This window comes from Balaenoptera borealis (assembly GCF_965194805.1).
Source record: "Balaenoptera borealis genome assembly, chromosome: 3".
NCBI lineage: Eukaryota > Metazoa > Chordata > Mammalia > Artiodactyla > Balaenopteridae > Balaenoptera > Balaenoptera borealis.
Genome location: NC_138866.1, coordinates 142788819 through 142801082, shown reverse-complemented (window position 1 = coordinate 142801082; position 12264 = coordinate 142788819). Strand labels below are relative to the sequence as shown.

Sequence of the window (12264 nt, the reverse complement as noted above, 5' to 3'; positions counted from 1 at the left end):
TATGATTTCAACTTTCTTAAATTTTCTGAGGCTTGATTTGTGACCCAAGATGTGATCTATCCTGGAACATGTTCCATGTGCACTTGAGAAGAAAGTGTATTCTGCCACTTATGGGTGGAATGTCCTATAAATATCAATTAAATCTATCTGGTCTATTGTGTCATTTAAAGCTTGTGTTTCCTTATTTATTTTCTGTTTGGATGATCTATCCATTGGTGTAAGTGGGGTATTAAAGTCACTTACTATTATTGTGTTACTGTCAATTTCCCCTTTTATGGTTGTCAGCATTTGCCTTATGTATTGAGGTGCTCCTAAGTTGGGTGCATAAATATTTATAATTGTTATATCTTCTGGGAGTGATCCCTTGATCATTATGTAGTGTACTCCTTATCTCTTGTAGCACTCTTTATTTTAAAGTCTGTCTTATCTGATACCAGTATTGCTATTCCAGCTTTCTTTTGATTTCCATTTGCATGGAATATCTTTTTCCATCCCCTCACTTTCAGTGTATGTGTCCCTAGGTCTGAAGTGGGTCTCTTGTAGACAGCATATATATGGGTCTTGTTTTTGTATCCAGTCAGCCAGCCTGTGTCTTTTGTTTGGAGCATTTAATCCATTTACATTCAAGGTTGTTATCGATATGTATGTTCCTATGACCATTTTCTTAATTGTTTTGGGTTTGTTTTGGGGGATCTTTTTCTCCTCTTGTGTTTCCCACCTAGAGAGGTTCCTTTAGCCTTTGTTGTAAAACTGGTTTGGTGGTGCTGAATTCTCTTAGCTTTTGCTTGTCTGAAAAGCTTTTGATTTCTCCATCGAATCTGAATGAGATCCTTGCTGGGTAGAGTAATCTTGGTTGTAGGTTTTTCTCTTTCATCACTTTAAGTATATCCTGCCACTCCTTTCTGGCCTGCAGAGTTTCTGTTGAAAAATCAGTTGATAACCTTATGGGAATTCCTTTGTATGTTATTTTTGCTTTTCCCTTGCTGCTTTTAATATTTTTTCTTTGAATTTAATCTTTGTTAGTTTGATTAATATGTGTCTTGGTGTGTTTCTCCTAGGATTTATCCTATATGGGACTCTATGCACTTCCTGGACTTGGGTGACTATTTCCTTTCCCATGTTAGGGAAGTTTTCCACTATAATCTCTTCAAATATTTTCTCAGACCGTTACTTTTTCTCTTCTTCTTCTGGGAGCCCTATAATTGGAATGTTGGTACTTTTAGTGTTGTCCCAGAGGTCTCTTAAACTGTCTTCATTTCTTTTCATTCTTTCTTGTTTATTCTGTTTTGCGGCAGTGAATCCCACCATTCTGTCTTCCAGCTCATTTATTCGTTCTTCTGCCTCAGTTATTCTGTTATTGAGTCCTTCTAGTGTATTTTTCATTTCAGTATTGTGTTGTTCATCTCTGTTTGTTTGTTCTTTAGTTCTTCTAGATCTTTGTTAAACATTTCTTGTATTTTCTCAACCTGTGCCTCCATTCTATTTCTGAAATTCTGGATCATCTTTACTATCATTACTCTGAATCCTTTTTTCAGGTAGGTTTCCTATTTCTTCTTTATTTATTTAGTCTTGTAGTTTTTTATCCTACAAGACTTGCTCCTGTATCTGTTTTTTTTGTCATTTCATTTTTTTTTTTTTTTTTTTTGATATGTGGGATTGTGTTCCTGTCTTTCTGGTTATTTGACCTGAGGCTTCCAGCACTGGAGTTTGTAGGCTGTTGGGTAGAGCTGGGTTTTGGTACAGAGATGAGGACCTCATGGAGACCTCACTCCAATGAATATTCCCTGGGGTCTGAGGTTCTCTGTTAGTCCAGTGGTTCAGACTCAGAGCTCCCACCACAGGAGCTCTGGTCCAACCCCCAGCTTGTGAACCAAGATCCTGCAAGCCATGTGGGGAGGCAAAATAAAAAGAAAAAAATAAGAAAGAAGGAAAAAGAAAAAAGAAAAAAATGAGCAGAACAATAATAAAGAGTAAAAAATAAAATAAGATTCGAAAACTAACATATGTTAGAAAGAAAAAAAAATATATATATAGATGAAGCAACAACTGGAAGGTAAAACAGAACCTAAATAGTAAAAAGAGGAGGAAAAAAAAGAGCCAGAAAAGGCCTTGGCTGTGGGGGGCGGGGCTTAGGCAGGGGCGGGGTTTAGGTGGTGGGTGCAGCCTATGCTTAGGACTGGAAAAGGCCCTGGGGGGTTGGGGGGTGGGGCTTAGGCTCAACGCAACAGGAGGGGCCCAGGAGTGCCTTTGGCCTTGGAGGTCGGAGGACCAGGTCCAGGACCCCAGCAGGCTCACTGGGCCCGAGTGGGTGGGGGAAATGCTAGGCGCATTCCCCCATCCTTGAGGGCCCCACCCCATTGGCCTCTCTTCTTCTTCCCTCCCTCCTTCCCTCCTATGCCCCTAGGACCCCTGCAGCCAGAGGGAGCCTCAGAGAATGGAGGACCAGGCCTGGGAGCCCAGCAGGCGTCCCAGGGCTTGAGGGAAACAGTTGCCATGCCTCCCCTGGTCCTCCAGTCCTGGAGGGTTCCTCCTCCATCCGCCTCTCCTCTTTTGCACCCCCCCCACCTCCCTCCTATGCCCCTAGGACCAATGCGGCCTGGAGGGGGCCTTGGAGGGTGGAGTAACGAGTGTGGGAGCCCTGCAGGCTTCCCAGGGCGCGACTGGGCAGGGGAAATGCTAGGCGTGCTCCCCCCGATCCACCAAGCCCCCAAGGGTCCCTCCAGGCATGGGAACCCCTACCTGCTCCCAGCCACCCCTCAGGGGCACAGGTCCTGTCTGGTCTCCACTTCTCCTCCCCCCTCACTCCCCCCACATCCTACCCAGTCACTCAGGGGTTCCTCCTGTCTCCTTAGGCATTGAGGTCCCCCACCAGCGTCTGGCAGGTGCCCTAGTTGTGGGAAGATGCGAACTCCATGTCTTCCCACACTGCCATCTTCCACTGTGCAGCTCAACTCTTCTTTTCAGATTCTTTTCCCTTATAGATTATTACAAAATATTGGGTGGCCAAAAAGTTCGTTCGGGTTTTTCCATAACATTTTACAGAAAACCCCAAATGAACTTTTTGGCCAACCCAATATTGAATATAGTTCCTGTGCTATACAGTAGGTCCTTATTGGTTATCTATTTTATATACAGTAGTGTGTATATGTTAATCCCAAACTTCTAATATATCCCTCTTCCCTCTTTCCCCTTTGGTAAACATAAATTTGTTTTCTATGTCTGTGGGTTTATTTCTGTTTTGGAAGTTAATTTGTATCATTTTTTAGATTCCACATATAAGTGATATAATATGATAATTGTCTTTCTCTGTCCGTCTTACTTCACTTAGTATGATAATCTCTGGGTCCATCCATGTTGCTGCAAATGGCATTATTTCATTCTTTTTAATGGCTGAGTAATATTCCATCTTATATATGTACCACATCTTCTTCATCCATTCATCTGTCCATGGACGTTTAAGCTGCTTCCATGTCTTGGCTGTTGTAAATAGTGCTGCTATGAACATAGGGGTGCATGCATCTTTTTGAATTAGAGTTTTGTCCAGATATATGCCCACAGGTGGGATTGCTGGATCATATGGCAACTCTATTTTTAGTTCTTTAAGGAACCTCCATAATGTTATCCATAGTGACTTTACCAATTTACATCCCCACCAACAGTGTAGGAGGGTTCCTTTTTCTCCTGGTATGCTTGTTTTAAATCTGACCCTCTCTGATGTGTGTTCTGGGCTAATGGAGGCTTCTGTATTATCTTTTTAAGAAGAAGCTTTGGTGTAGACAATCCCTATTGTATTAGTTAAGGGGATGCTGGGTGTGTTACCCTGAGTACCTGATAAACCCTGAAATCTTAGTGGTTTAATACCAAAGAAGTTTTCCCTTCCTGCAAAGCCTGGCTGGTGTTTCTGATCTGCAGGCAGCTCTGCTCCATCAGTAATCCCAGGGCTCAGGTTCCCTCCAGCATGTGATCTACCCTCTTCAACAGGTAACCTACGTGTTGGTTCGGTGAAAGAGCATGGACAGTTGTATGTGGGTGCTTTTGAAGGGCAGGCTAGGAATTGGATCACATCTTCTTTGCTCACATCCCATTGGCCCCAAATCTGTCATATGACCACACACTACAGCAAAGGACACTGGGAAATGTGACCTAGCTGTGTGCCCAGAAGGTAGAGGAAATGGGTTTGGGACCATCATGTTAACTTTGCCATATCCCACTGGATTTTTGTAACAGGCACAGAGAAGAAATACGAACAGGAATAATGAAATAAAGAGTTGAAGGGTTTTCCAGATAATTCTGTTACCATGGGTAATTCTACATAATTTTAGATACAAAGTTGTATTACTCCTGATATCAGGCTCTGCATTCTACCCTTCCCCAAAATGCATACTTTAATTATCCAGGCTGTTGGTTATATGGGTCCAAGGAATTGCTTTTGTCCCCACAATTCTTGCTATAATATCATTTCCCCTGTTAATTGATCCAAATGTGTTAACACTAAGAAACTATTTCTACATATAAATTGAGTTAGAAAATTTTGTTGGGGGTGGGGAACAAATAGACTCTGGATAAAAGCTGAGTCAAAATAGTGGTTCTATGTAATTTAGGACAGGTCACTCTAGCTTGTCCAGCCTTGGTTCCTTCATCTATAAAATGGAGAGAAGGAAGCAAAGAGAATAGACTCTAGAGATCCGATCTGTGCCAGCCCTAACATCCAGCAGTTCTTGAGAGGCAAATAATGTTGAGAAAATTTTGGAAACGATTCTAGTATTTGGGCTGGTTTCCCTCCAAGCTGCATTAGCAATTCTAGCCCTATTTGCAGACTGCTTGTTCCACAAGGGAACTGCCCTCACAACCTAGCAATGAGCAAAGGTCCTTGGCTTCCCTCTGATTGGATCAACTTAAGTCATGTGCTCACCTCAGCCAATCACTAAACCCCAGAGGATGCCAGGTCCTGGGCATTTTATATACTTTCTTCTCCACCCCTGACACTGGGGATGGGGTCAGTCCCACCCAAACCACAAGTCTGCAACCCAGTGGAGAGGAAGGATGGGAAGGATGTTGTGAGGGGAGCAACCCACAATAGTCACTACAAACTGCATCATTTTTTCACTTCACTTTGCACACAGAAACACACAGTGTCTGGGTGTCTGGTTTCTAAAAAAGCGATAAAAGAATTCAGGCTGGGGACACACTGACCAAGACTAAGTGGGATGCCCATGGCAGAGGGGCCACATAGCTCCTGGCTGATAGCAGGGCTTGTGGTTAAGTATCTTACTCCAAATGGATAGGATATTTTCCTATTTGTAGGCCTGTAAGAAATCTATGGTTTTTACATTCCATTTAAAAATACCAGCCTCTTGGATGATTAGGCTTAATTGAAACAGGCATTAACTTGAGGGCAACGCATCCTAGAAATATGGTGGACTAGAGTCACAGTGTAACAGGAGTGATTATTTATTTTAAACCTCATTTTACCAGGACCAGGTGTTCTGTCCACAGTGAACAGAGACATTTTTTTTTTTAATTTTTACTTATTTATTTATTTATTTATTTATTTCTTGGGCTGTGTTGGGTCTTCATTTCTGTGCGAGGGCTTTCTCTAGTTGCAGTGAGCGGGGGCCACTCTTCATCACGGTGCGCGAGCCTCTCACTGTCGCAGCCTCTCTTGTTGCGGAACACAGGCTCCAGATGCGCAGGCTCAGCAGTTGTGGCTCACGGGCCCAGTTGCTCCGCGGCATGTGGGATCCTCCCAGACCAGGCCTCGAACCCGTGTCCCCTGCATTGGCAGGCAGATTCTCAACCACTGCGCCACCAGGGAAGCCCTACAGAGACATTTGATGATATTTCCCAACAGACCTAAGACCTTAATCCTCTAAAACCCCCTCCATTCAGCAGGGACAAATGCAAGGGTGATCCGGAAAGGAGACTTGATGTTTGTACGTAGCTTGTGCAAACTATTTAACTGCTTTTGCAGGAATGAAGTGATGGGAGGTCTTGGCTCCAGGAATTTGGGTGACTGAGCCATTGAGAAAGACAATTACAAACCTCAGAATGTTTTTCTGGGAACTCATGGGTATAGCCCCCCGCAAATGGATATATTATGGGAGATTAATTCCCTCTGTAGTCAGCAGCACCAGCTGTTTGAGAAATCCTGATGGAGAAAAGTAAGGCAAGCTAAAAGATCAGTGACCAGAACAATCCCTGTCTCCAAATTAATAGTAGTCCTATATATTTGCAGTTCACTGTTTAATTTTAATTGACTTAAGGCCCCAAAGATGTGCCTAATGAATGTGGTAAGTACAGATTACTAAAATCACCATAAAAACCGGAGAGGCATGAGGGAATAATGGATTTTGGATAATTTGCATATATTGTCATTAAGGAAAAAAAATCTCTCTGAGGCAGAATACTTTCTAAACATACCTGCTTCTGCCCTTCTTCTCTTGTTACCCACCTGAGTTTGACTGCTATGTAGTTTTGGTCAGCTTTATTTCTGATTACGTCAGAGTGGTTTTTGGACATGAGCTGAGGATGTGGAAATCTTACTATGGTTTTGCCTTCTTCTTTCTGTTGTCACTCCCGAGAGAGGAAAGACTTCTTAATTAAAATTAAAATGAACAAACAGGGACTTCCCTGGTGGAGCAGTGGTTAAGAATCCACCTGCCAATGCAGGGGACACGGGTTCGAGCCCTGGTCCAGGAAGATCCCACATGTCTCGGAACAGCTAAACCCATGCATCACAACTACTGAGCCCACACGCCGCAACTACTGAAGCCCATGCACCTAGAGCCCCTTCTCCTCAACAAGAGAAGCCACCGCAATGAGAAACCCGTGCACTGCAACGAAGAGCAGCCCCCGCTCGCCGCAACTAGAGAAAGCCCGCACGCAGCAACGAAGACCCAAAGCAGCCAAAAATAAATAAATAAATAAATTTATATATATATAAAAAAAATGAACAAACTGCAGTGAGATGGAAGGAGAACAGGCCAGGCTGTGCAAAAAAGAGATTTGATTCTGATTGAGAATGTTGGATGTATTATGTTCTGTGGCCATTTTGTAAAAGCGGCCACAGCCCCATGTTTTGTCACCTGGGATTCCCTCCGGCCAGTCATTCCATTGTGCAAATAGAGTAAGAAATATCTGCAGAAACAGCAGATATTGGTTAGGAGTCCCATGCAAGTAGAACAAATTGAACCGCGATGGTAAGAGAGAATTCAAGACATAAACTGCCCACCTCCAGAGTTGGCCATATAGTATATTTTTAAGTAAATGGAACAGAGATTTTACAGCCAAATAATGTTCACCGTTTGAACTTTAGAAATCAATATATTTATTTATAAAGTTTGGTCTTTTTAAGAAATGCTGTTGGAATTGTCTTCAGAGATTGTTTTGAGTGGCATGAGAGAATCAGTCTATTTCATAACCTTGGCTTTAAACGAAAACAATCCTTTTGCTGATCTTTGCTGATATTCATCTATTTTACTCAACATCTTTGGCACTAACTGTCATGTAACTAGTTCTAAACAAATCAGATCTACCCTCAAAGCAGGTGAATTATTTTTGGTTGCCGGGAGCTTTCACACACAGCAAATCTGTGGAAGTACCATTACCTGCCTTCTACAGCTGTGAAAACCCACCAACATAACAATAACGATGTGAGAAAGCCAGGATTGGAACTCTGATCTATGTGACTGCAAAAGTCTAGGCACTTTTCACTGTGTTATCATTCCTTGAAAGAGGGAAATTTGCTACTTACGAAGATATTTGAAGGAATGTTTTGTAGATCCTGAAGGCAATTTCTGAAAATGAATTTTAGAAATGCTTTGAATACTGAAAGCTGAGTAGGAGCTATTCACCTCTCCATTTCAATGATGGTAGAATTCATTTGAATGTAGAAGCTCAGTTTCTTTAAAAATAATTAGTATTATCACTGACAGTGTTTTTTCAAAGTGTGGTCCTGAACCCTGTGCATTGGAATCACCTAGAGCTGGTATTGCCCTTTGACTTAGGTAAGACTAACCCCCCATCAAAACCCTGGGTCACATAAGGCCCTGCTCTGGCTTTCCTCCAGCTGTACCCCTTCCCATGAGGCAATGTGCGTCCCTAAGGCCACAACCCCACTCCATCCAGATCATGCACTGGCTACTCAGGACCTAGGACTCCCTACTAAACTCAAGGGATCATGACAAGGACACCCACTCTCACCACGGTGGTGTGTGTGGTGTGACCACACCTGTTGGCATGAGGCCCCTCATTCTACAGGTGGGGGGACAGAAAGGGGTCCTGTAAAGGAGGGGCTTGGGGAGGTCAGGGCCTGGCCTTCCAGCTCCTTATTTGTTAAGCAGGAGGATGGAACATCTGTTATCTAACAGTTTAACTGAAATTTTAATGAATATATAGAAATATGGGATGGTGCCTCCATTTGTACTCCTACCCAAGGCCCCATAAGTGTCAGGCCAGGCCTGCCTACGGGGTTGACAGGATGCAGATTCCCAGCGCCTTTCAGAATCAGAGGCTTTGGGGGCACAGCCGGGGAGTCTGCATGTTAACCTGCTCCCCAGGTGGGGCTCTTGTGCCCCAGGGTTTGAAGGCCAGTGCTCGAAGGTCACTCTAAGACCGTGTGTCAGAGGTCCTCTGACTGCTTCTTCACAGGCTGGGGCTTCAGCATGGGCACGAACTACCACTTCCACAGCTGGAGGGTGTTTGTCATCGTCTGCGCTCTGCCCTGCACTGTGTCCATGGTGGCCCTGAAGTTCATGCCAGAGAGCCCGAGGTTTCTGCTAGAGGTGAGTCAGCACCCCCAGCCCGTGTGAGGGCAACGGAACAGCGACAGGAGCTAGCCTTGCTGCTCCAGCCCCTTGGTCCCATGTTGGCTGACCTGGCCCATCATTAAATCCATCGTGATGGTTGCGCGCCTGGGATCCAAGGACTGGCAGAGCCGGAGGGACTCGGGAGCTCACTGAGCACAGAGCGGCAGCACTGCTCGCCGAGGCTGGGTGGAGCTGGAGGGGGCTCTGCTGAGGATGCTTCTGGCACCCACTCTCCCCAGGGGTTCTGATTATGAGGCTCTTCAAAGCTGCATGCAGTTTTTCCATGTTGCGGCTGTGAGCTGGGCTGTAAATCTGTCACTGCTCCCAAGCCCTTCAAGACTCTTGGCTTTGCAGGACCTCTCTCCTCCAGAAAGCTGCTCCTGGAGTCCTGTGAGGTTTCCAGCTTGGTGGTGGTGGTGGTGAGGCTCTCGTGCTTGCGGTGGTCAGACAGGCAGGGCTGGTGGAGGGGCGATAGGAGCCCAATTCTCAGAGTCTACTTATAAGCCTCCTTCTAGCTTTCTGCAGACTGACCCTCCTTGTTGAATTTCTTCTTTCATCCCATTGATCAGGTTCCAGATGCAGCAAAAAGTTTTTTATACATGCTTATCTCAAAAGTTACCCTTCATTGTGTATGAGTTTCCTAGGGCTGCTCTAACAAAGGCACACAAACCGAGGGGCTCATAGTAACAGAAATTTATTGTCTCACAGGTCTGTTGGCTAAAAGTCCCCAACCAAGGTTTTGGCAGGGCCACACTCCCTTGGAAGCCCTTAGGGCAATCTTTACTTGCCTCTTTCAACTTCTGGTGGGTTGCTTGCATTTTTTGGCATTCCTTGGCTTGCAGCTGTTTCACTCCAGTCTCTGCCTTTGTCACCACACGGTGTTCTTTCTGTGTGTCTCTGGGTCTTCACATGGGCTTCTTCTTATAAAGACAACAGTCATGTTGGATTAGGGGTGCACCCTACCCCAGTATGACCTCATCTTAAGTAATTACATCTGCAGCAACCCTACTTCCAAATAAGGTCACATTCTGGGGTACTGGCAGCTAGAACTTCAACATATTTTTAGGGTCGGGGACACAGTTCAACCCATCACATGTTGTGTCTTTGCTTTGTCCTGCCAGGGAAGAACATGGCTCCCACCCTGCACTCTATTCAACCTTAAACTATGAATAGTTACTCATAGCCTATAATGATAATAATACCCAGCATTTACACCTTGAAGGTACAACCATATTATCCTTCCAAGATGGGCTGTGACAGAAACTTGTCCTAGTCTTTCACAGGCCCTAGATAGTAACACATCCATGGCCAATCGCCTCAGACTTGGGTATCAGCACCTGTTGGGCTTGTAGGGTTTTCCACCCCTAATCAGCAAAAGATTTTTCATGTCTCTTTCCTTGGTTTTACCAGATGGGCAAACACGACGAAGCCTGGATGATTCTCAAGCACGTCCACGACACCAACATGAGGGCTAAGGGGGCCCCAGAGAAGGTGTTCACGGTAAGTGCATGGTCACTTATGCCAACAGGAGGGGGCCTCTCCTCTTCACTGCTTTGGTTTGCTAAAAAATAATTTTATTATATAAGCACATCCTAGAAAATTTGTCAAAAGGGGAATAAAGCCCCTGACATTCCTATTACTGCATCATAATTATTCTTTGCATTTTGATGGATACCTTCTTGGTACTGCTAATTGTTCAAAAACGGCAAAGGGAAAAACTAGCTGTATTCATATGGGGATAACCATATGTACATATATTTACATATATCAATGCATATAGATTATTTAGGAGTACTTATAGGCATTCTATATGTGTTTCATAGTATTCACGATCATCCTTTTAATGGACATTAATGTTAGAAACATTAACACAGTTTTTGTAAACATGTCCCCAATGTTAGAGATTCATATGCCCTGTTTTTTTACCTTGTCCCTGCAAATATTGCTGCAATGAACCTTTTCCTACACATAGTTCCTTTCCTTTCATGTTCTGGGTTTGTTTTCTAAGAGTAGACTCCTAGAAATAAAATGAGTGGCTCAAACAGCATGAGTATTTTTATAGCTCTTGAGATGCATTGCAAATTACATTTCAGTAGAGTTGCAATGATCTGTGATACCACCAGTGATAGGATATCCGTTTCTCAGCATCCTTACCAGCATTGGCTGTTAGCCTGGATTTTCCTTCTCACTAGTTTAAAAAGTGAAAGACTAGCGAATGGCAGTTTCCATGAGGAGGTCCTGTTAGTTACCATGAACTGTGCTCTTCCCACCAAACTGTGGCCAACCATGAGGAATACCCACGGCAGGGTCCCTGTGTACCTGTCTGCATGAACCCCTTTTAGACCAACTCCAAATCCATTTCTTCACGGAAGCCTTCCTGAGTTAACTCCCACCTACTCCAACTCACTGCTTTTGCTTCTTTGGCTTCCATAATTTGAGTCTGGAGTAAAACACTTCTTCTTGTTAACCTGTTACTTGAAACCCCGATTCTCAGGCAGGACCCCATAGCAGCTAAGAATCTACAACCTGAAGCCAGACCAGTCTGGGTCCAAATCCTGGTTTTAACATGTTCTAGCTGTGTGGCCTTAGGCAAGGTACTGTCTGTGCCTTATTTTCTTCATTGGGAAAATAAGGATAACAATGTTTATAAATACAGTTATGGTAAGGATTAAAATCAAGCACCTAAACTGTGCCTGGCTTAGAGTAAATACTACATAGATGTTAACTATTATCCAAATATTTTATGTCATATTTTTTAATAAATAAACTCAAATAACAGATTTTATAGAAAGTTGTCCAGTGGCATATTTCCCCAATTCCAACGCTCCTAAAATTATCTAAAATATGGGACCAGTCCTTTTATCACAAACATTTATTAAGAAGCACCATTAACAATATTTATAGACTTCCCGGTTGGATAAACGAAATGTAATTGAAAATATAACTTTTAGCTAGTTCATTTTCTTAATCCTTCCTCAATTAACTTTCTTATTAAAAATTTCCCACACTTAAAAAAAAAAGGAAGAAGAAGCACAATTAGCAGAACTACTCCAAATGAAAGATGATAAGGGAATTGATGGTTCTCCCAACCTCCCATCCCTGCCGCTTCCTGTGATGGATTTTAATGCTGCAGCTGGACTGCAGGTCTGGACCCCAGATGTTAGCAGGAGCGCCCTGTCCCCTGGGGTCTGGGTATGCTTGGTTCAGTCCTGCCTCCCACCCCCACCCATTCTATAGCCTTCTCTCCAAGCTCCTGCTTATTCCTAGGAGATGTTACTGAGTCTTTGGGTATAACCTCTGCTGTTAGTAGATTTCACCCTTTCTCAGGAAAAGGGAATTAAAAAGGTCACGGGCTCAGTATTTCCATACTGACTTGACGATCATAGTAATTTTGTAGAAGAGGATGACTGGATGGGCCAGGAAAAAAAAAAAGAAAAGAAAAACAGCTGGAAAGTGT

At 43.7% G+C, this 12264-nt stretch overlaps 1 protein-coding gene across 5 annotated transcripts in view; it reads left to right on the top strand.

The window, feature by feature from the left end:
* The window catches only part of SV2B (synaptic vesicle glycoprotein 2B), a 259567-nt gene that overhangs the window by 214988 nt on the left and 32315 nt on the right, over positions 1-12264 (top strand). For all 5 annotated transcript variants that reach the window (XM_082388923.1, XM_082388921.1, XM_082388924.1 and 2 more), the window contains 2 exons: positions 8650-8783; positions 10218-10307. In XM_082388923.1, the coding sequence (XP_082245049.1) occupies positions 8650-8783; positions 10218-10307 (224 nt within the window). The remainder of the gene's footprint in view (positions 1-8649; positions 8784-10217; positions 10308-12264) is intronic.